At 45.3% G+C, this 25,021-nt stretch overlaps 1 protein-coding gene across 1 annotated transcript in view; it reads right to left on the reverse strand.

Annotated features, from left to right (window-relative positions):
• The window catches only part of mta1 (metastasis associated 1), a 39,080-nt gene extending 14,712 nt beyond the window's left edge, over positions 1-24,368 (reverse strand). The window contains exons 1-10 of the mRNA XM_029125609.2: positions 24,268-24,368; positions 24,067-24,169; positions 14,262-14,329; positions 13,407-13,500; positions 6,220-6,352; positions 5,497-5,560; positions 4,944-5,061; positions 2,514-2,616; positions 2,120-2,219; positions 378-566 (exon numbers count right to left, since the gene is read on the reverse strand). Of these exons, the coding sequence (XP_028981442.1) occupies positions 378-566; positions 2,120-2,219; positions 2,514-2,616; positions 4,944-5,061; positions 5,497-5,560; positions 6,220-6,352; positions 13,407-13,500; positions 14,262-14,329; positions 24,067-24,094 (897 nt within the window). The 5' untranslated portion in view covers positions 24,095-24,169; positions 24,268-24,368. The remainder of the gene's footprint in view (positions 1-377; positions 567-2,119; positions 2,220-2,513; positions 2,617-4,943; positions 5,062-5,496; positions 5,561-6,219; positions 6,353-13,406; positions 13,501-14,261; positions 14,330-24,066; positions 24,170-24,267) is intronic.
• Positions 24,369-25,021: the final 653 nt, after the last annotated feature.

A 25,021-nucleotide genomic window follows, 5' to 3' on the forward strand; every position in this document is an offset into this window, starting at 1 on the left:
ACCCACCACCAGGTGGCAGAGTGAGTCACAAAGAAGAGAACACTGTTATAACCTCCCAATATTCACTCATCCCCCAGCAGCAAAGATGCACCTGGCTGAAGGAGATACAGCCACACCATCTAAAGCCGACATGCACAGTCATTGTCTGCTCTCAACCGAGGGTCCCCTATTACATACATTATGGTGGCCCTTGAACATAGCCTGTGCCTCCCTGACAAACCATTGGTTCTTTCACATCAGACTAAATTGTCCCTAGTGGTTAATCACACTGGCCAGCTGTAACACAGTACCCCTACAGATCTCTTCCCCCTTAAATCAGAGGCGTCAGGGTTAAGCCTGCTCTAAAGAAACGTGCCGGCCTGTCTGTTGTCACTCACAAAGTCCTGCTGTATGTCTGTGAAGTCTTTGCCGTATTTCTCCAAAGCCTCTTCAAACAGGTTGGCCTCGGAGGCGCTCCACTCCTCCATCTCGTCCCGGCAGAGGACAGGGCCTCCCTGGGGAACCAGCGCAGCGATGGCCCGGGTCATGTCGTAACCAGTCTTATCAAGGGTATCCATTGCATGGAACTGAAAAGGAGAGGATGTTCAGAAGGCCGATTGGAGAGCCTCAGAGGGGATTTGTGTGTATGCTCATTTCTGTGGATGTGATCTGTGTGTGTGAACTCTAAGGGCTGTAGCTCTAAGGCCTGTGTTTCATGTTTTATACAGTGGGGAGAACAAGTATTTGATACACTGCCGATTTTGCAGGTTTTTCTACTTAGAAAGCATGTAGAGGTCTGTAATTTCTATCATAGGTACACTTCAACTGTGAGAGATGGAATCTAAAACATCCAGAAAATCCCATTGTATGATTTTTAATTAATTAAATAGGATTTTATTGCATGACATAAGTATTTGATCACCTACCAACCAGTAAGAATTCCGGCTCTCACAGACCTGTTTTTCTTTAAGAAGCCCTCCTGTTCTCCACTCATTACCTGGTCAATGACCTGAAGAGAGCTGGGACCACAGCCTCAAAGAAAACCATTTATAACACACTACGCTGTCATGGATTAAAATCAAGCCAGCGCATGTCCAGGGATGTCTGAAGTTTGCCAATGACCATCTGGATGATCCAGAGGAGGAATGGGAGAAGGTCATGTGGTCTGATGAGACAAAAATAGAGCTTTTTGGTCTAAACTCCACTCGCCGTCTTTGGAGGAAGAAAAAGGATTAGTACAACCCCAAGAACACCATCCCAACTGTGAGGTTGGAAACCACCATGGAGGTGGAAACATCATTCTTTGGGGATGCTTTTCTGCAAAGGGGACAGGACGACTGCACCGTTTTGAGGGGAGGATGGATGGGGCCATGTATTGTGAGATCTTGGCTAACAACCTCCTTCCCTCAGTAAGAGCATTGAAAATGGGTCATGGCTGGGTTTTCCAGCAATGACAATGACCCGAAACACACAGCCAGGGAAACTAAGGAGTGGCTCCGTAAGAAGCCTCTCAAGGTCCTGGAGTGGCCTAGCCAGTCTACAGACCTGAACCCAATAGAAAATCTTTGGAGGGAGTTGAAAGTCTGTATTGCCCAGTGACAGCCCCGAAACCTGAAGGATCTGGAGAAGGTCTGTATGGAGGAGTGGGCCAAAATCCCTGCTGCAGTGTGTGCAAACCTGGTCAAGAACTACAGGAAACGTATGATCTCTGTAAATGCAAACAAAGGTTTCTGTACCAAATATTAAGTTCTGCTTTTCTGATGTATCAAATACTTGTCATGCAAATACTTGTGATTTTCTGGATTTTTGTTTTAGATTCCGTCACTCACAGTTGAAGAGTACCTATGATAAAAATTACAGACATCCACATGCTTTGTAAGTGGGAAAACCTGCAAAATCGGCAGTGTATCAAATACTTGTTCTCCCCTCTGTACATGAGGTGCAGAACTGGGCCACATGGGGTGCCTGGGCTGGCAGGACTCTGCTCATTACTCACACATCACAAAACACACACACAAACACCTTCAAGCTGACCCCTAGGCTAAAAGCCCACATGCCAAGCAATCACCTCTGTCCTGACATAGAACTAGGGCAGCGGCCAGTGTGTGTGTGTGTGTGTGTGTGTGTGTGTGTGTCTTACCAGGGTGATATCTCTAGAAGCAGCAGCAGCACTCATATGGAGACTCGGCTGTCGGACAGAACTGCTGCAGTCCAGAGCCCGTGCAAAGGTCCCCACTGACCTGAGGAAGAGATGGGAGAGAGGGAGGGGTGGAACCAAAGATGGAGCGGTCAGTATTCACTATCCAGATTTAGTGTTCTTGAACACACAGTGAAAAGATGAGAACAGGTGATCCACTCCATCCACCAGCCATCTCCACCTTCTCTCATCCACATCCTCACTGAGCCACCACCCCAAACCACCTCCAACCAGGACAGAACCACAGACCTTTCCAGCAGACCAGAGCCACTTACCGAGCCACAACCACCTACCAGGACAGAACCACTGACCCATTTACCGGAGCAGAGCCACTTACCGAGCCACAACCAGGAATTGGTCGATCTGTTTCTCTGTGAGGGGACTGCTGGGATCCCACACCTTCTCCTCCAGTTTGGCCAGATCCCTGCCATCCTCCTCACCTGTGGGGTCCAGTTAGTACACAAAACAGTCAGAAAGCAGTCATCACAGCAGATCGGTCTCATTCACGACACCTATCTGGTAATAACCAGTCATCACAGCAGGCGGTCTCATTCACAACACCTATCCGGTAATAACCAGTCATCACAGCAGGCGGTCTCATTCACAACACCTTTCCGGTAATAACCAGTCATCACAGCAGGCGGTCTCATTCACAACACCTATCCATTAACAACCAGTCATCACAGCAGGCGGTCTCATTCACAACACCTATCCGGTAATAACCAGACATCACAGCAGGCGGTCTCATTCACAACACCTATCCGGTAATAACCAGACATCACAGCAGGCGGTCTCATTCACAACACCTATCCGGTAATAACCAGACATCACAGCAGGTCGGTCTCATTCACAACACCTATCCATTAACAACCAGTCATCACATGGTACTATACAACCATAAACTAAACATTTGATGGTGCAGTTTGAAAGACATGAACCTCTGGCTGGCCAACATTCCTGGGGTGCCGTGGTTTACAGTTTGTATTCAGACTTGGTTACAGATGGATAGGTGAGGGCGCTTCATCATAACGCTGAATATTACACACTTCTGGCCTTCTCCAAGACTGTTGGCATGACTCATTAAATCTCAATACACACTCTGACATGACATTGCATAATGGTTTCAATCAATGTGACAGACGCACATGGCCAACTACCGACGGAGCCTTGAGATCAGATAAGTGGTTTCCCTAAGCGACGGCTGTCAGCTAAACTGGCTACTTTTTCCACTTCATTAACTAGGCCCGCTTTTCAATTCGCTAGTCATGGAAGTCAGTCGAGTCCTCTCCCGCTAGAATTACTGATATGCACCTTGTAGCGATTTAATAGGACACGCAGTTGTCAGTCACAAATAGAGGTATCACAGATAACCGTTGCTGACTGGACAGAGGGGCCATCCCGCCAGCCAGCCTACCTGTAGGACATGTGGGGTGTGATTCCTGGAGGAATTCATTTCTATGTACAGTAGGTAATGCAGCCTTTGTGTAACAATTCAAAAGCCATTTGGACTAAATATTGTTTTCTGTTCAGACTACAAGAGGACAAAATGTTTTTGCTACACTGTTTCCCAGTGATTTTGCACAAGAACGTACAAAAACTAATGCTGAGAGTTTCTAGCGTTTTGGGACACCCTCTCGGCGGAAAACTGCACGAATTTGCAAGGCGTACTTTGTGCGTTTTTGCGCGTTTCAGGGAGACCAGGTTTGTTTAATTCACTACAATGTAACGGAACCAGTACGTTCAGATAGGCCTCTAGCTGTGATAATGCGCACGCATCTCTTTAAAAGGATGTTAAATAAGGACACAAATGACTCCAACCCCAATGCCTGCGAGTCAGAATCAAACAGAGGATGCGATTTTTCTTTTTTCTTCAAGAAGTTACCTATCCTTTTTGTTGTCCATTTTGTTGTCCAACCTTACCCCTGACCTTTGCTTTGTTGCCTATAACAATACACAGGTATTACTAAGGACAGCGCTTTGTTGCCTATAACAATACACAGGTATTACTAAAGGACAGCGCTTTGTTGCCTATAACAATACACAGGTATTACTAAAGGACAGCGCTTTGTTGCCTATAACAATACACAGGTATTACTAAGGACAGCGCTTTGTTGCCTATAACAATACACAGGTATTACTAAAGGACAGCGCTTTGTTGCCTATAACAATACACAGGTATTACTAAGGACAGCGCTTTGTTGCCTATAACAATACACAGGTATTACTAAGGACAGCGCTTTGTTGCCTATAACAATACACAGGTATTACTAAAGGACAGCGCTTTGTTGCCTATAACAATACACAGGTATTACTAAGGACAGCGCTTTGTTGTCTATAACAATACACAGGCATTACTAAGGACAGCGCTTTTTTGCCTATAACCTTTACCGGAGAATTACGAAACACAGCGTTCCCTCTGTGTATACATCTGAAATTGGGCATTTTTGCACATTTTGGGTCTCCACACAAAAACGCACAAAATGTAGCCGGTAAATATGTGCTTACTTGCACAAATCGGGCATCCCTAAAATGCAAAAAATCCTTGACATTACTTTTGTACGGTTTTGCTTGTTTGATTTTAAATCAGTTTCGGGAACATTTGAAAGATGATACCACAGACTGACACGGCAGACAATGTTTTCTATTTGGCTGCACAAACTCCACACACTCAGAGAAAACACTGCAGATAGGAGCCGTTCTTGCAATAGGCGTTGGAGAACCATTTTCCCATGGGAAAAGCTAACAGACCACAGTATTGTGTACGTACCCTCTCTGAGGAAGTCTGTAATGTCTGCCTGGTACTTGTTCCCAACTCTGATCTCCCCTTTATCTGCCAGAAGAGTCTTCTGTTGGGGGTCATAGACCAGGGAGTAGAAAAAAGCATCCTGGAGAGAAGAGAGGAATGGCAAGAGGGATGCATGGAGAGGGTTAGAGGGACGGAGAGTTAGGAGGAGTGGAGAAAGATTGAGTGTGGTTCGGAATTGATTGATTGTGCCTGTGTGTGTCTGGCAGAGAGCAGTCTCTTGCCTCCTTATTACGGACTGTGAAAAGAACATTCTGGGTCAAAACACTGAATAATTCATTCGAAATCAAGACTCACAACTCACACACACTCTGACGTTCAAATTCACACAAACATGTGTGAATTTGCCCAACACGGTGGAATATCAGAGTCTAGATACAGTCCACAGAGACTAAGATAAAAACCTGTCTCCCTTCAGGGCCTGTGGGGGGACCGAAGTGTGTGTGTGTGTGTGTGTGTGTGTGTGTGTGTGTGTGTGTGTGTGTGGGGGGGGGGACGACGACATACAGCCACCTACCTCTCGGTCTAGATATGACTTTAGCGCCTCAGTCTCGTTTAGCAGAGTAACACAACACTTCCCCCTGAGACACACACAAACACACAGTTAACATTGTGAGATGTAGTTCATAGACAGCACTGTAGCAACAATGTTTTGTTGCTATAGTAATACATGTAATAAAGGTGAGAAGTTCCATTAGTGTACGAGGCAGTGTGTATACACATTCCATCTCTGTAGCATGTGGCTAACAGGGCCCTATCATTCCACTTATGTCTGTAGCATGTGGCTAACACGACCATATCATTCCAGTTATGTCTGTAGCATGTGGCTAACACGGCCATATCATTCTAGTTATGTCTGTAGCATGTGGCTAACAGGGCCCTATCATTCCACTTATGTCTGTAGCATGTGGTTAACACGGCCATATCATTCCAGTTATGTCTGTAGCATGTGGCTAACAGGGCCCTATCATTCTAGTTATGTCTGTAGCATGTGGCTAACAAGGCCATATCATTCCAGTTATGTCTGTAGCATGTGGCTAACACGGCCATATCATTCCAGTTATGTCTGTAGCATGTGGCTAACACGGCCATATCATTCCAGTTATGTCTGTAGCATGTGGCTAACACGGCCATATCATTCTAGTTATGTCCGTAGCATGTGGCTAACACGGCCATATCATTCTAGTTATGTCTGTAGCATGTGGCTAACACGGATGTATTGTTCAGGTTTATGTCTAACCTGATGTGTGTAGCTGGTAGTGACTCCAGCTGCCGGGACAGGAACAACTCTCTGTGTCTTAGCTGGTGTTTCTGTTTTTCTGGCAGGTCAACCGGGTTCAACTCTGGGTTCTCCATCTCTTCCTCCAGCTCTCCTGATCGGGGTCAATGTTCAAACACAGTGACGTCAATCAGCGTGTTCACATTTCTCCATCTTCTCCTTTCTAAGAGCGGAGTTATACCTAAACTGGAAAAATGATGACCCACGAACAGACGTTTGGACACATCTGGCAAGGACGGTGCTAAGTGAAGACACCAGCAGCTAAATAAGCAGATGGCAAAGTGTCAAACAAGAGGATTATTATAGAGACTAGTGAAATGCTCTCCAACAAAACAACTGTAAATGTGCCATGAAGGTGGGCTATGGTAATGACTCTGGATGAGATCCCATCAAAGCTCTGTGACATTACAGACACCTGGCTCATTTAGCCATAGATGGGAATATAACTCCTCCTCTCCTCAGGCTCCTCTCCCCTCCCTGTGCGGGACAGACGGACAAGAAACGAGTTATCCTCGCAGGCATTGGATGTGTGTGTGGTCCATGACGGAGATGGAGGAAGAATACGGGGGGGGGCGGGGGGGGCTTAAGGAGTGAGAGGAGCAGAGAGAAAGAGGAGGGGGTGAAGGAGTGACGGTGAAGCGTGCCCCAACTCATTTGGAGTGTCATTAGAGAAGACGGGAGACAGAGGAGGAGGCGAGGGGCAGAACAGAGGCAATCAAAGTTTTTTTTTCGGGAGAAAGCATGCAGGGCAAAAATCAATAAGAGCTCCTCTTCCTCACATTCCCGGTCTCCAACACTCAGTCAGAAGACTGACTCAATCAGACTCCTACACACACACACACACACACACACACACACACACACACACACACACACACACACACACAGAGGGCATGGACACAGACTGGCCATGATGGGCCGAGGGTCGAGAGGAGAACAGGCCCGGGGGTCAAGGGGAGGACAGGCCTGGGGGGAGGACAGGCCCGGGGGTCGAGGGGAGGACAGGCCCGGGGGTCGAGGGGAGGACAGGCCCGGGGGTCGAGGGGAGGACAGGCCCGGGGGTCAAGGGGAGGACAGGCCTGGGGGGAGGACAGGCCTGGGGGGAGGACAGGCCCGGGGGTCGAGGGGAGGACAGGCCCGGGGGTCGAGGGGAGGACAGGCCCGGGGGTCGAGGGGAGGACAGGCCTGGGGGTCGAGGGGAGGACAGGCCTGGGGGGAGGACAGGCCTGGGGGTCGAGGGGAGGACAGGCCTGGGGGGAGGACAGGCCTGGGGGTCGAGGGGAGGACAGGTCTGGGGGGAGGACAGGCCTGGGGGTCGAGGGGAGGACAGGCCTGGGGGGAGGACAGGCCCGGGGGTCGAGGGGAGGACAGGCCTGGGGGTCGAGGGGAGGACAGGTCTGGGGGGAGGACAGGCCTGGGGGTCGAGGGGAGGACAGGCCTGGGGGGAGGACAGGCCCGGGGGTCGAGGGGAGGACAGGCCTGGGGGGAGGACAGGCCCAGGGGTCGAGGGGAGGACAGGCCCGGGGGTCAAGGGGAGGACAGGTCTGGGGGGAGGACAGGCCCGGGGGTTAAGCCTTACCCGGATTCAACCTGAGCCGATTGTCCTGCGCAGCACCCAGACCCCACTCTCCACAAATGACCCCCACCTCTCACCTGTCCTACAAATAATACATTATTAACGATGGAGGAGTCGGCTTACAGCCAGGTAGAGAGAATTTGAGAGCGAGAAAGAAAGCGAGAGTACGAAAGAAAGCAAGAGTACGAAAGAAAGCAAGTGCGAGAGAGAATAAAGGGGGGGACAGAGAAAGCAAGTGCGAGAGCGAATGACAGCCAAAACCTGAGGTCCCAAGTCCTAATGAAGCTGTTCTTTCCCAGCACCGTTCACTATTTGTGAATGGATTCGTTGTCACCATTGATGCCTATTGTTAACCAACAGGACAGTGTTCTAAGAATAGAAAGGCCAATTAAGGACAGGATAAGTCATATGCCTAGAGGGAGGGGCCAGAGAATAATTAAATCACTGGAAACTACCAATCAGAGGAGGTAGCACTGCCGACAAGGGAGGGGCCAAGATCCAGACTATGGGTGGAGTCAGAGGCCCTCTGAGGGAAGGCTCCGACCAAATCCCGGCAAGGAAAATATTTAATCTGTGACTCACAGCACAGCAAACACACACGCAACACTCACAGGCGAGTGAATGTACGTACATACAGAACATAGAAAGCCATCTAGTAATAGACAAGGGCAATGTTCCACAAAGAAAGGAACGTTCCCTCTCCTGTACACACCCACACACATTTGATGTTTCCCTATCCCCTAATCCTAACTTCAACCTCAATAACCTAAACTTTACGCCCAACCGCTAAAGCATAAACCGGACACAAATTATAACATTACCACTAACGTTTTACCCAAAACCTAGTCTTATGAGGCAATAACTCTTCACCACTCCATGGAGGTTTTAAAACATTTCTATTTTAAAAACAGTACATACAGAGCAATGGCTCTCATTGCTAAACTTTCTATTGGATGGTACAATCCAAGAAACCTGTTTTCTGACTGGATAGAAAAATAAACAGTCTGCAAAAACGAAAAAGTGAATTCTGTTTTGGTAGAAGTGTGCTTAATTCACAAACACTATACTGAAGAGGTGTTTTGGCTTCTCTACCTACAGGCTGTGGTAAAGCGTGGCTGAAAGTCAGTGATACATTGAAACTGATTGAAAATTATTTGAAACATTATCAGCAGGTGTCTGCTGGTTATTATTGCTTGAATTTATGCTAGTAGTACAATAAGACACAGACACACACACACACACTTTTCGAAAATGCATCATGGCGCAAAACTATTTTAGACCGGAATGTGTACTGAAATTCCACAAGACTGATAGACATTCCATTTGACATGAAGCTCAACCAATTCTGCAGAATGCCTCTGTAGAATTCGTTATGAATTCCTCTGCTTCAAGTTCACAGTACGATCGAGTGGATCTTTTGAATTAATGCACAGCCAGCGAGTTTTCGATTGGAAATGATTATACTTTGATCATATCAGATTAGACAGACTAAATAGTAATGTGTGTTGTTTGTTGAAGCAATTGTTAATGTATGCTTTAACCGTTCCTCTTGTCAAGTCTTTGTAGCCTCTATGGAACCTCGGTTGGCTTTGTTTACAGTCCACCCAGTTAAATGTGAGGATAGCATCCCTAGATGGACATGCTTTTCTCAATGGGATGGAAGTCAGCAGTAAATATGAAATGAGTTACAGGGAAAAGATTCAACAGAAATTACTGTCTAAAACTACAATTAAATTGCCCAGAGTTTCATTCAGCTGAAAACCTAACAATTTATTGAAAGGGTAAAAAGTCAAATCTAGCCAAGATTAAATCTAAAAATCACTGACAATCCCCAACATCCCTCTTTTTTCACTTGATCATTTTCTTTGAGAAAGCAAACCTGCCGGACTGTACCTCCACTACATGGACAGCCCTGAACCAATATGCCCCAACCAGGTGAACCCAAGTCGCAATGACAACCCAGCATTACCATGTGGCGTCCCCGGCTACTGTGCCACCCGGGAGTCCTAGTTCATGTCAAAGTGAATACTGAGACACAGAGTTTGGCCAAGTCATCATTCCCCGAGTTCCCACTCTTTTCTTTCTTGAACTTGGCTTTCAATCTGGCTGCCGGCTCCACAAACACTGAGGCTGGATCCTAAACTAAATATTTTGAATCATCATACACTTATGTAGGGAACACTGTGCCATTTAAAATATAACCACAGAGACAGACAGGATATAGCCCCACAACACGCACGCCCGCCCACGCACGTCAAAGAGCCATCCCGTACATACATACTTAACATATTGCAAATGTCTGTTGGGAGCTGTTTCCAAAATGGAACCCTATTCCCCACATAGGACACTACGCTCCCTAGTCAAAAGTAGTGCACTACATAGGACACTACGCTCCCTAGTCAAAAGTAGTGCACTACATAGGACACTACGCTCCCTAGTCAAAAGTAGTGCACTACATAGGACACTACGCTCCCTAGTCAAAAGTAGTGCACTACATAGGACACTACGCTCCCTAAGTCAAACGAAGTGCACTGCATAGGACACTACGCTCCCTAGTCAAAAGTAGTGCACTACATAGGACACTACGCTCCCTAGGTCAAACGTAGTGCACTACATAGGACACTACACTCCCTACGTCAAACGTAGTGCACTACATAGGACACTACGCTCCCTACGTCAAACATAGTGCACTACATAGGACACTACACTCCCTAGGTCAAACGTAGTGCACTACATAGGACACTACGCTCCCTAGGTCAAACGTAGTGCACTACATAGGACACTACGCTCCCTAGTCAAACATAGTGCACTACATAGGACACTACGCTCCCTAGGTCAAAAGTAGTGCACAACATAGGACATAAGATGCCATTTAGGAAACAGGCTGGAAGACCGGGGAGGGAATGCCAGTCAATTGTTATTTTACCAGAAAAGTGGACTGAGAACACGTTCTCATTTAGAACAATGACCTGGAGAATAGTTACAGTGGAAGGAAAGTGGATGAAGGAACCGGTGTGAAGATGATCATAGGACCATGATGAGGGCCAGGACAGCGTGACCTTTAGCCAGGACAGCGTGGTTAACGCCAGTGTCGTGTGATCTTTGGCGTCCGCTCAGACTCAGGACAGCCATTTAACTAGGCCACTCCATGCGCACCATACACACTGCACCAAGACACAAGGACAAGTGCACACAAGGACAGAATGTACCCATCCACAAAAGAGAACAGTGATTCTCTCTAACAAACGTTTGTTTGTCTATCCTAGTGGGGAGCTGAGACCGACCCCTAACCCAGAAATAAATATTCCCTATTCCCTAGCCCTAACATTTTATGCCTAATCTTAACCTAGACCTTACGCCTAACCGGTAAAACCTAAAAGTTACCCCAATGCTAACACTACACCCAATTACATTTCCCCCCCAAAGAATAACCCCATAAGCCAGACATTTTTCTGGTGGAGACCTTGCAAAAACCCTTGCGGGGAACAATTTTTAAGGACCCACAGATTCAAGACAATGGATGTCGCGCACACGCACGAACGAGTTCTCACCTTAAGGGGACTGGAAAAGTAATTCCTTATCTTTTTTGCATTGTGTACAAAGAATAACTACCCCTCCTTTACCACACCCAGCATAACAGTCATCCTCACACATGCAGTGGTAGAACGCAGTAGTGAGTTAGGCCTGGGGAGTAGTCCAGAAGCTTCCGCTCCCTTCCAGTCAGTCAGGCCGGGTGACAATACATGATTGTATCACCCAGTCGACGGGCTCCAGGCAGAACCGCTGCAAACCCACAGGAAAATGTAACACCTCCGCCTGTAAAGTGGAAGCATGTAAACGGTTTGTGCCCTTGGTGGTTTTCACATGCTGTTTTAGACGCCATGTCCCATCAGCCAATCAGCTACAGAGAACAACTTAGGTTCTCTTTACCTAGGCCAGGAGCGGCCAATCATTTTGATTAGAGGGCCAATCAGAATTTCAAAATTCAACAGGGGATCATCATAGGCTATTTTATAAACCTTTTCTTGATCAAAAGCATGTTTTGAGGGCTACTGAAATATCAGAAATTTGAATATTTATTCGTTTAACACTTTTAAGAGCGGCCTGGAGTACTTTTGTTCTCAAATCCAAATAAATCTCCCCCTTATTAGATTTCTTTTTTAAATTTCTTTTACAGAAACATTCCGTAAATGGGACGCATTTTGCCCACCCATAACCTAGGCCAACCTCACAAAGATCATCAGAAATGACTCCTTAATCTGCTGGTCTATGACTACTAATTTTCCTACCTGAAGCTCATTCTGAATGCATCTCAAAATGCATCTGTTCTTGGATAATGCAAGTAGCTGAATGTTTCTTCTCATTTTAAGACAGGAAGAGTTAAACTATTGAACACGTTTGTTCTGGATGCATTAACAAACCAAATCATCAACAATCATTCAGCATCATGTCATATGTATCCTAATTAGGACAATGTGGAGTAGGTCCCTACCCATCATCAGCCTATTACAGTTAGGTTGTTGTGTACAATCTTGCATTGATACAACTTTCAACATATTTAAATGACCAGAGCACAGATATCCAGCTCTACCCCAGCTGCATTGCAGCCCTGGCTGGTCTTTGCTTTTAGGGAGAAAAGTATATACAAGCGCAGTATCTTCCTCAGTCGGCGTGATCATTTATTACGAAACGTGCACTAACTGGCCCAGCAAATACAGCTTGATTCTGGCCCACCTGTCCAATCATACTGCCAGAGATAATGCCAAGTGACTGTACAATACGGCTTACCAGTTCAGCACGATTCAGCTTGACTTGTTCCTTTAAGAGATTCTCAGATGTGTAGAGAATTTTATTGAGGACATTTACACTCTCACAGCCCCCAACCCTCAGAGCCCCCCAACCCTCAGAGCCCCCCAACCCTCAGAGCCCCCCAACCCTCACAGCTCCCCAACCCTCACAGCCCCCCAACCCTCACAGCCCCCCAACCCTCACAGCCCCCCAACCCTCACAGCTACAGCCCACATGTAGCTAAAGCTTCAATTACTGCAGAGATAAAGTAGAAAACAGATACATACACAAGTCATAATCTATACCAGACAAGGATAGATAGTCACTAACTAGTCCAGGACATAAATTACCCTAGGCTAGTCCATAGTCCCTAACCTAGGCTTGGCTAGTCCATAGTCCCTAACCTAGGCTAGTCCAGGAGAAACATGAGTAATTCTCTTTCGCAACAAAACCAGTCTTCGGACACGCCCATCAGGTGAACTGAGCTTTGAATGGAACATCTGCAAACTGTATAGACAATGCAGGTTGGGTGGTGCAATCTGAGGGAGATGGGGCCAACAGAAAGATCTGGCATCGGATGCTAAATGCTGATTAGTCAGTTGCCTTAGATTCACCAGGTCTCTACTGAAAGACATTTTACCTGAGAAAAGCCCAAACTGTGTATGTAAGGGCTCCAAGTGGTTTCTGACGGTGCAGTCACATTGGGTTTTTCAACTCAGTCATTCAACATTGACAAGCAGTTAGTAGTAGTTTGACTGAACAGGGAAGTGGCCATGTCACTCACGTGCGTGTTTGTCGGCCAGGGCAATGAGTGTTGAGGAGATGTCCCTGCGTCGGTAGAAACACACCACTTTAGCCTCCACATTTCCATTGGCCGTCTGCAGCACACGATGAGAGACAGACAGAGATAGAGACAGAGAAAGAAAGAGACAGAGAAATATATGGAGAAGGAGGGTTACTATGGTAACAAACGTTAAGCCGTCAGCCCTGCCAGCCATACGTCATTGGTCAGAGTAGAGCAGTGGTTTGCTGACTATATCAGTACTAACCAGATCAATACTAGCTACAGCCTTATACTTTAAAACAAGTCTGGCCTTGTCTGTCCTTTACACATTACAGGACAAATTGTATGGCCTGTGTAATAACAGGTATTTTTCATGTCAGTGTTAAGTGGTTGATCAGTGGGTGACTATTAATGATTGAGGAGGTTTTTAATTCTGAATTAGTTTAGCAGCCTCCTTTCGTTTCCAGTCTCAGGACTCTCCCATCTCACTTTGGCAAAGCATTGTGAAAAGTGGGGAGAAAATTGAGGGTGTGAGGAATCAAAGTCTGGGGAATGGGGAACAGCCAGTGTTGCTGTCTGGGCTGGACGGACTGGATGGCAGACTGGCTGACTGGTTCGATAACACAAGAGACAGTTTAGCCCGCCCTAGACTCAGCTCTGTCAATCACAGAGACAGTTTAGCCCGCCCTAGACTCAGCTCTGTCAATCACAGAGACAGTTTAGCCCGCCCTAGACTCAGCTCTGTCAATCACAGAGACAGACTAGTCTCTATTTAAGTATCAAACAGACACACTAAGGGGCGAGCCGGCCCCTATTAGAACTAGAGAGACTGTTACACACGCACGCACGCCTCACCTTGTTGAGCTCTTCTATCCGCCGTATCAGCAGTGGGTTACTGGAGGAGTTTTCAAAATAAACGTAATCTGTGAAGAAAGAGAAAAGAGAAAGGAAGAGGTGAAAGGAGGAGAGAGAGGAGAGAGACAGCAGGTCAGGATGTATTAAGGACTACATTCATTAAGTTACGCTTTGAAATCCAGCCCTCTAAACTGGAGTGGTGGGGGAGATGCCACCTCAAGAGACATATTCCAGTGCCCTGGTAAGGAAATAGTTTTAAGTGCCTTGCTCAGGGCCCGAAGGACAGAGTTCAAACCTTGTTGGTGGGCCCGGGATTCGACCCAGCAACCTTTAGGTTACGGGTCAGCGGATATAAAATAAACACCCCCGTAAAGTTAAAGTGAACCAACTCTGTTTAACCAACAGAGACAGCTGCAGGTTTTTTAACCAGGACCAATGGATGACAACAGCATATTGAACTCACAATTCAATATTTTCTTCCCATTCTATTTAGGTCACACCTCTCCATTTCTAGCTCCTCACTCTCATTTTTCCTTCAGTCGGTCAGGGCTCTTGACCCAGCTTCTCCTCTTCTTTCTTCTCCTCCCTCCCTCCCTCTCCTTAGCCCCTCCCTGTTCCCGCTCTCCTGTCGTCGGTCATTGCTCTTGGCTGGGCTCCAGGCCCACAGCAGTCTCAGCTCTCAGCAGGGCGTCCTTCGAGGCTCGGGGCTTGGTCGGGTGCCTGGTCTTAACCCCTATATACGTCTTGGCTAACGTGACATTGTCATGACACCCCACAACCAGTATGCTGCCTGGAGCTAAACCCCCCTCCTTCGGATCAACCGCTATTCTCCCTCCATCTCTTGCAAATGTCTCATACACACACTTTCTCTACCTCTCTCTCTCTCTCAGCCAAGCTTCATGTAAACAAAGAGCAAGGGAAAGAGAAGAGACAGGGCAAAAGAAAGAGCAAGAGGGGAAAAAGTGAGATGGTGATCGCTATAATAATACTTTTCAATCTATCAGCCAGGAAGAACAGTAAACCTTACCCTCACACCATGGCCCACCCAAACCTCACCCTCACCATGATCAACCCAAACCTCACCCTCACCATGATCAACCCAAACCTCACCCTCACCATGATCAACCCAAACCTCACCCTCACCATGATCAACCCAAACCTCACCCTCACACCATGGCCAACCTTAACTTTCAAAACAAGGCAAACCTGAACCTGTGATCCAATTAGGCACAGAGAGAAAGAAATGCAGTCAGGGAGGGGCGAAAACATTTGTACAAACACCCGTTGTTGGAAGCCAAATGCTATACTACAAACAAGGGGAAATATTATCTAAGAACAGGAATTTCAAACAGTCCACTGCACACAAAAAAGACTGCGTCATTGTCACAAAAAAATTTCATTTTGTGAATGCTTGTAAAAATAAGCTTTAAAAGCAAATGGTATTTGTAAAACACTAGTTTGTCTTTTTCAAAGTTATTCCTGTATGTGTAATTACATGGCCTATTTATATACACAATTCTTTCATTTGTTGTATTGTTTGAAAATTGTTTAGGTATCGAATGTTTTCCGATATAGACCTGTCTAAACCAACATCTTGGTATTGTGACAACAATAAGAGGTAACTACGTACCAAATTTGATCTATTTAAGTGAAACGGGGTAAAAGTTAGTATTTACAATCGCTTGTTATAGCGTCACCATCTGACCTATCGGAGCGCGTTTGAAAACCCTGCATCTCTATGACAAGACACATCACTGACCCAATTTTGGTGTAGGCTATATCAGCCAAGGGGTGTCTTAAATAACGGGTGTGACGTACGTTTGTAAGCAGGCAGGCAGGCCGACGCATGCTTATACAGACGGGAGGTGCATTTATAGTCCCCTTCCACAAAACGGTACAAGCTGAAAACAACCGAAATGTACAACCAAAAGAGAAAAAAAGGAATTGTTTTCTTTTCCGTTGATCTGCTCATCAGATAAAACTAACTGCTTGTCTGTCATCTATCTGTCTGTCTGCCTGCTGCCTGCCCTTTCCTACCCGCACGCCATCACAGGCCGCATGCGGCCACAGCCAGTGTCTGCTACGCCCAGCCCTCCACCACTGCCAGCCTCAACCAATCACAAGCCCTCACTACCAGGTACTGTACGTCAGAGAACAGTCAAATTCCCTCTGAGCCAAACGTAGCATGTCGGTGAGCTGGGCCCCAAACATATAGTGAGGCCACTCAGACTGGAACCAAAAAGACAGATGGACAGACAGACGGAATGACAAAACAGACGGTAAAAAAGACGAGCGGACAGAGAAGACAGATGTAAATAAATAAAAGAGAGGGACCCACTGTCAAATAACAGAGAGCATTAAAAACAGCCAGAGAAACTGTGAAAGGAGTGAAGACAATGATAGGCAGGGAGAAAGAACAGAACGGTGTGACACAGCCGACCAGTATACTAGGTTACCAGTATGGGCTGAAACCTCCACGACAACCAACGTTCAGTCAAATAAGATTGATATTGTGCTTGGTCTCATGTCTCACTACTATCCCAATGTAAGAAATCAACATTTGAAGTCAGTGGGGACAAAATGTTACCACTCAGTTTCCCCACAGCAAAAAAGCATCTCAACAGACACACAGTTCAGTCCCTCAGCAAAATAACTGTAATAACATATCGCTCGAGCTCTGAAGCACTAGACAGAGACAGAAGGAGAATGACACGTTAGGTAGGGAACATTCTTCCACATACATCCACTCTCTGGTTCCTGCGGAGAGGAGCACACACTGCAGGCCATGTCAGGGTCAGTCTCCGTCTGCAGGATATGGCACAGGGGGTTACTATGGCAATGGTAGCTGGGTAATTCAATCCCTTGCAGAACCCATCAAACTCGTCCTTTTCCCCCCATTCACTCTCATCTACTCCCTCTTTTCGTTGTCCTCAACTACCTCACCGCGCGCCTCTGCCCGACCCACACCGCGCGCTTCTGCACGACCCACACCCTCTTACAGATTGCAAATTTGCAATAATGAAACAGTATTTATGTGGCGGCCAACCAATATATAAAGCATGAAGACATGGCCAAGATGTTTAATTGTTATACAACCAAACATAAGAATGGGGAACTTTGAATGGGACCGTGATTTGATTGATGGTGTCAGACATGGTGGTTTCAGCAATCCTAAAAACAGCTGATCTCCTTGGATTTTCACAAACTACAGTCTCAGAAGTTAAACAGAGAATGGCGCAGTAAACATCCAGTGAGCAGAGGTTATCAGTGAAAACACTTAATGAGAGGTCAGAGGAAAACAGACAGACTCTGTCAAGCAGACAGAAAGGCCACAGATACTCAAATAACCACTCTTTACAACAGTGGTGTGGAGAAGGATCTCTCCATACAGATATAACTAATTGAACCTTACATTGAATGGACCACAGCAGCAGAAGACCACGCTGGGTTCCTCTCCTGTCAGCTAATAGCGAGAACACGAAACTACAGCAGCACAATTCAGCTCAAGCTCGTTCCACCAGGAGGTCCGCAACACAAATGTGTGCCCACAAAATCTGCATTATGCTACGGAGTCAGCATTGACCAAAATCGCAAAGTAATGTTTCTAACACTTTGTTGAATCCATTATGCAGATAAATCAGTGTTCTGGAGGCAAAAGGGGGTCCAATTTGACACCAGGTGTAACTAATCAGGTGACCAATTATAGTGAATTTGAATGAAGATACCAAAAAGAAACAAGGAGTGTGCTGCTGCTTGTCTCATATTCCTCACACTCCTTACAAGCTTTAGGCTACAATCAACACGTCTGTTAGAACTTGTAGGCTAATGCAAGGGCTGAAAATAAATACAAAAAATAATAATAGATTTTACGATTAATTGGGATTCTTGTTCGGACAATCTGAAATCGATTCTTAAAAATCCAGAGATTGGTTTTAAAAATCAATGCATTATCTCTTTGGAGGTGTTAAATTAGTGGGATGTTAGAGAGAACCAGTCACCTTGATGGACAACGCTGATAACATGATACGTGTTGTGGCGTTGATGGAGCTGCTTCACGCTGGATGTTTCGCGCACACACTAAGGTTAGCCATGCGGGCTGCACCCAAGCTTCCAGCGATCGCACGCTTGCTTGGTTGGGTGAGGCGCGTTTGCAACCTTTTTTCAATGAAGCACTGGGGCCAGCCATGAGCTCAAAGAGAAGCAGACATTTCTGGACATGCCTGTCAACAAGCTGCTGATGGACATGGTTGCCCGGTGGAATAGTGTGCTGGAGATCCTAGACAGATTCCTGGAGCAGCTGCCAGCAATCTCAGCAGCTCTTCTGACACGCAGTTCGTGAACAATTGGTTCTTTTTAAAATACTTGATACTGACTCGAGAGCAACGAGTCCTTTTTAGTGACTTTAGTGATTTATTATTGATTTGGATTATACACACATTTATTTGAACGGCCGCTTCATTCATTTGAACAGCTGGCAGAGTTCTACATATCATCACTTGCAGGATTAGAACATACACAAATGTAGCTAGAGGAATGGTCAGAATGCAACCTTTGTAGACTAGCGTATTTTCAAAGTCAGAACAGACCTAGGGAAGTCCATTGGTATAAGCCATTGCCTGTGGTGCACATGAATGGACCGCTAACATGGATTTGAATTTGGCCAAATGCTCTTTCAGAAGTTAACTCTCAGCTTTCACCACTTTCCTGTCCAATACAGCACCCAATGCATGAAAATATATTATAAAACCAAAAACAGACCAAATGTTTAGCGGACACCCAATATTAGAAGAAAAAACTATTTTACTTTTGGAATGTTAATTCAAACTGCCCCAAGGTTTTCTGTTTCTCATTAATATGGCATTACCTCACCACCATTCCATTTTAAGGAGAGAACTTGTGTAATGAGTGGGACAGCAACAGATGAGCCAACGTATCTAAGCCTGGGGAGGACGAGCAGCACCTAGCTCCTTAAGTGTCTAGACAAATGCGCAGAAGCTTCCAGATCCATAACGCCAGAGTTACCTAAAAATACATATGTTTTGACTTTTCACTGGCCTAATATTATATTGCCAAGTGGTGGCCATATGAGGCTTCATTGCCGTTCTTCTAGCAGCAGGATATTATGCTAGCAGCGCTAACTCATTCATTCTTTCTAAATAAATGCCATCATTGAAATATATAACGCAATATAGTTAACACTCTAGTCTGTCAATATAGTGTCATTTTTTTCATGCCTGTTCCAATGTTGTTCTTGTCTATACTTTTTTTATAGACTACATTGTTAACTATATGGCCTTATAAACTTCAATGACGGCTTTTATTATGATAAAGAAAATCTGAGTGCTACCAGCATAACACCCTGCTGCTAAAACAACGCCAATGAAGCCTCATTTGGCCATCACTAATACTGCCTTCTATCAGACTGGCGTGTTTCAATTCTAGTACCACAGAAATGCTGTGTCCCTATGGAGTGTATTTACCCCTGTGATTTAAGTCAAGACCAAGGAGAGGCTGTGTTGGGTTGTTGTGGTGAGCTATGTTGGAGTATCTTGGGTTGAGGATTGTTTTTGTGAGCTATGTTGTGGTGAGCTATGTTGGGGTATCTTGGGTTGACGTTTGTTGTGGTGAGCTATGCTGTGGTGAGGTTTGTTGTGGTGATATACACAGATCAGCCATAACATTATGACCACAGACAGGTGAAGCGAATAACACTGATAATCATGTGAACATTCTGTCCTTAAAGTTGATGTGTTAGAAGCAGGAAAAATGGTAATGGTAAAAGTGTAAGGAACTGAGCGACTTTGACAAGGGCCAAATTGTGATGGCTTGACGACTGGGTCAGAGCAGCTCTAAAACTGCCACCCTTGTGGGGTGTTCCCGGTCTGCTGTGGTAAGTGCCTATCAAGTGGTCCAAGGAAGGAAAAGCTGTGAACCGGCGACAGGGTCATGGCCAGCCAAGGATCACTGATGCACACGGGGAGTGAAGGCTGGCCCATGTGGTCAGATCCAACAGATGAGCTACTGCAGCTCAAATAGTGCATTGCATTGCAGTTTTTTGCATATGGGGCTGGTAGCCACAGACCAGTCAGGGTGCCCCATGCTCACCCCTGTCCACTGCCGAAAGCGCCTACAATGGACATGTGCGCATCAGAACTGGACCACGGAGCAATGGAAGAAGGTGGCCTGGTCTGATGAATCACTTTTTTTTTTTTTTTTTTTTTTTACATCACGTGGATGGCCAGGTGTGTGTCGCTTACCTGGAAAACATGACACCAGGATGCACTATGGGAAGGAGGCAAGCCAGCAGAGGCAGTGTGATTCTTTGGGTAATGTTCTGCTGGGAAACCTTGGGTTCTGCCATTCATGTGGATGTTACCTTGACACGTACCACCTACCTAAGCATTGTTGCAGACCATATGCACCCTTTCATGACAACGGTGTTCCCTGATGGCATTGGCCTCTTTCAGCAGGATAATGCTCCCTGCCACAAAGAAGGACCCACAGGATCTGCTGCTAACGTCTTGGTGCCAGATACCAGAGCATACCTTCAGAGGTCTAGTGGAGTTCATGCCTCAACCGACCAGGGCTGTTTTGGCAGCAAAAGGGGGACCTACACAATAATAGGCAGGTGGTCAATGTTATGGCTGATCTGTGTATTTTGTGGTGAGCCATGTTGGGGTCTCTTGGGTTGAGATTTGTTGTGGTGAGACATGTTGTGGTGATGTTTGTTGTAGTATTTTGTGGTGAGCTTGTTTTGTAGTGAGACATGTTGTGATAGATTGAATCACAGGCTCTCTGCTCAACAAATAGCCTATTCTGATTATTCATTCCATTTAATCAATGGTGAAGATGCAATGGGGGGCATTTTCAACAGTACAGCTTTTGTTTGACAATTCAACTGAATAGGCTACTTAATAAAGCATGACCAAGCCACTAACTAGCAGGATCCCCTTCTGATCTTTGACCCCAGGGTCTGAGATAACATGCCTACAAGTGGCCATGAAGGCACTTTGGTTGTCATTAAGTGCCAGTTAGGCAAGACAATGACGAAAAAGCCAGGCTGGTGCTGCCAATTAAGCCACTCCTTCTTCTTGTCCATCATTGCCAGAGACGATATATATGTTTCGGGTTGTTATTGTGGTTGTTCAAAACAATCCAGTGCAATTCAAATGTAAAAAAAGAATAACGATTTAAGAAAGCCTATTAATTTTAGCCACTTCCATGTTTAGTTTTTTTTGAGGGGTGGGGGTAAAGCAGTGAGGGACTCTAAATGCCATACAAAGGCCCTCTCAACAGTGGAGTGTTCTACCGGGGTAAAAACGCATTGGGTTGTAAAGTGTTCAGGACCCAAAAAGGTCATACGGGGCCTCTTTCTAACCAAGAAGAGTGATCTGCTGTGGGAAACAAAGACAAGGCCAAGTGAATGGTGTGTTACAGGACCACAGAAGTCCTTACTCCTTCCCTGGGATGATCCCACAGTCTCCAGGATTGTCTTGTTAAGTGTCAGCCATCTTTGAAAAGGAACCAGGCTTTGTTTTTAACGCCAGCCAGCCAAGGCCCTAGACTGAAGGGGACAAGGCACAAGTCCGAGGAAGGCATCTATTTAGTCCTGGATCACTGCAAAGAGCTTCAAAGTGTGTGGGTGCTTTTTCTGCCGATGGTTCCCTGACACTGAGTTTTATGACACAAACTCCAATTGGTAAACCTAAATGTTGCGATGAAAGCTTTGTTAAATAGAATGATTTGCATGATTGATGAAGCTCACGCTTTGATTTTCACTATAAAATACATGTCATACAGAAAACAATGACAAAAAAGTTAAAAGAAACCACAAGTCTACTCACAATAAAAATTAAAAACATTAACTTGAAGAATAGCACAGTATTACAAGGACAGAAAATTACAGAGTTTTTGTGAATAACGATTTAAGGATGTCTACCACATGAACATGGTTTTAGCTATGATATGAAACTTTGAGTCGGAAAATCAGATTCTACGTATGTATTAATTGTATGCATTCATCTAGATACGTAATCATTGTGATTGAATGCAAAAAGTATAAGAATCAACATCCTCCCCTGCACATTCATGTAATATTCCACACTTCTGGCTTTTGAATCAATGATCCTTATGTATGACTTCATTTCACACCAAATCTGATGCATTTCTGTTAACTTTACTTGGTGGTGCTCATGGGTTATCTGCGATGACCCACCAGTAATTTATCATTGCACTGTTTTCTGCAGCTAAGTGGGTATATACTGCATGGCACTTTCAGTGCCAGGACCTTGGTGGGTTCAATTCCTGGTACCACCCACATGTAAATTTTATGCATACATTACTCTAAGTCACTTTGGGTGAAAGCATCCAATAAAGTAGTGCCAAAGAGTTGGGGCCAGAAAAGGGCATTAAGGATCCAAAAATGTAAACACAATTTCTCTAACATCTATGCCAGACAATTTACTACTGTTTTGGTACAGGTTCATTAGGGTATTCAGAGACAAACTCTTCATCTCTGAACACACAAACAGGTAGGTTCAGCTTTTCTAAAAGGAGTGTGAAGAGGTACTTAATATGCCCTCAATAAAGTTAATTTCCCAAATATCAATAAAAGAAATGATCTGCTGTTGACAGTAAAAACGTCTCGGTGTACAGACTGCATGCCAAGCTAACAGGGCCTAAATTCATGGTCCCTCAATAGATGGACAGTCAGACCATTCTAACCACTTGTGGAGTAGACCAACCAGACCGTGTATTTTATTTTATAAACATTAACTTGACAGTCAGTTGTCTCACTTGTCGGACAGATTCTTCCTTAAAAGCAGTTATTGCTAGGCAGTTTTATCATTGTTAGGCTATATATTATGGTTTCCTCTATACCTGGTGATATCCCCCCATCCAGTCCATAGCTGCTCCTGATGACACGGCATTGTTGTGGTCAAACAGAAACATTTGTGCACCAATTTACAATCGATTAGGCATAGTTAATGGCACGTGCATTCACAAGCCTGCAGGGTTTGGTCACCAAATAGATGACAACCTTTTCTGTGGTGTGGCAGAAGCTGAATACATGACTGGCATCAATCTACAAACAGTAAGCAATCAATTCTCCAAACCTCAATGATCCAGGTGAGTTAAAAACAATGCCAAATTGAACCCAAACCTGATTAAACTAACAACTGTTTTGTAAAGTTGAATGTATGTTTATTCTGTTGATTTATTAGATTTACTGATAGTTCTGTCCAATAATAAAGAAATGTTGAATTAGACAAGAGAGAACGAATAGTCGTGTTTTTTCACAGACATAGTGACTTCACAGACCAGGCAGCAGCTATACTCTACCTCACTTATAACACTCAGACTGAGTCACTCACACTCTCGACTAACGAGCCAAATAGCCTGTTAGCCAAATAGCTAGCTAGCTAGCTAACGTAAGCTAGCCGACTGGCAAGACAAACTTTACTTTTAAAAGCGAATCTTGTTTTAACTATTTTAATAAAAAGAAATACTATTAACTTTAAATACAAGAATACTGGTTTGTGTAACAACAATAGCAATACGTTTAGAAACAACGGCAAAAACCCGTGGTCCCTAGCTCTAAGAGATCCCCTTCATCACCATCCTCCTCCTCACTCAGTCACCATCATCTTCATCACTCTCTCTCTGACTGAAGCACAAGGCACTTTAGGTTTAGGAAATAAATGAGGAAGAACAAAACCATGCTGCAAAAGCAACGACGAAACAGAGCGAGGGCGACATAAAGGATGCAAAATTGTCCCAAAATGTGTGTCCGTCCCCCTCTTACCTCCAACCCGGTACATGTTCGCTGCCATGACTGCCCCAGGTCCTGGCGTCTCCAGGTAGGGCTATCTCTCGCCGTAGCCGTCGCTGTGTTACCACTGCCGCCGCTGTGTGTTGGAAAATGGTGGATTGATCAATACGAAGCAGACTAGCGGAGGATCTTAAAGAGACAGTACACGTTTTTTAACATTTCTTCAAAACGTACTTTTGTTGGGGTATTGGATTTTCTTGAGGCTGTAACCAGCGTAAAATCTGGATACAGTCCGTAACAAAGCGATTTCCCCTTATCAGTGCACGAGCAATTGGGGGCAAGGTGAAGTGCGCACCATACACTACTGCCCTTTAACACAGCTGTTTATGGTTGACCTTACTGCCGAAGGGTCATTTAATAAAATATTCAAATGTTGCTTTTAGATTAAATTGAATGTTTCCACGAGTAGCCTACAAATGAATCACATTTGATTTGTGTTCAGTTCCGTTTTAGACTACAGTTCACCTAGTCTATTGATTGTCCTTTCATGTTTAAAAGTAAGAGAGAGAAGATGGATGATGCAATGTTTTAGGCTATAGTTTAGGAAAGGATTGTTGGAGGCTCCCAAGGGGTTTAGCGGTTTAAGACAGTTAACAGGCAGTGTTTGCACCTTGTTTGTGCCCTAGAATGGCGAGTAGTCCTATGGGGCGGAGCATAGCTACTCCCTAAGGCGGATCAAGCACCTACAAGTTACATTGAGGTTAATTGTTCAAAGAGAATATTTCCTTCCATGAACTGATTCAATCCACTCCCTGGTCGATCAACAGTGTGGAACGAAGCATAAATGTATAGCGAGGCATGTTTTGGACAACACATATCCCCATTTCAACACTCATCAGCAAGTTGGGTACTGTAGCAATCTGAAGTTTGTAACCAATTTGATGGGGGTTCAAGAACCTGTTAAGGAGTATTTTCTTTCAGAAATGAG

The sequence above is a fragment of the Esox lucius genome, chromosome 15 (genome assembly GCF_011004845.1).
Source record: "Esox lucius isolate fEsoLuc1 chromosome 15, fEsoLuc1.pri, whole genome shotgun sequence".
NCBI lineage: Eukaryota > Metazoa > Chordata > Actinopteri > Esociformes > Esocidae > Esox > Esox lucius.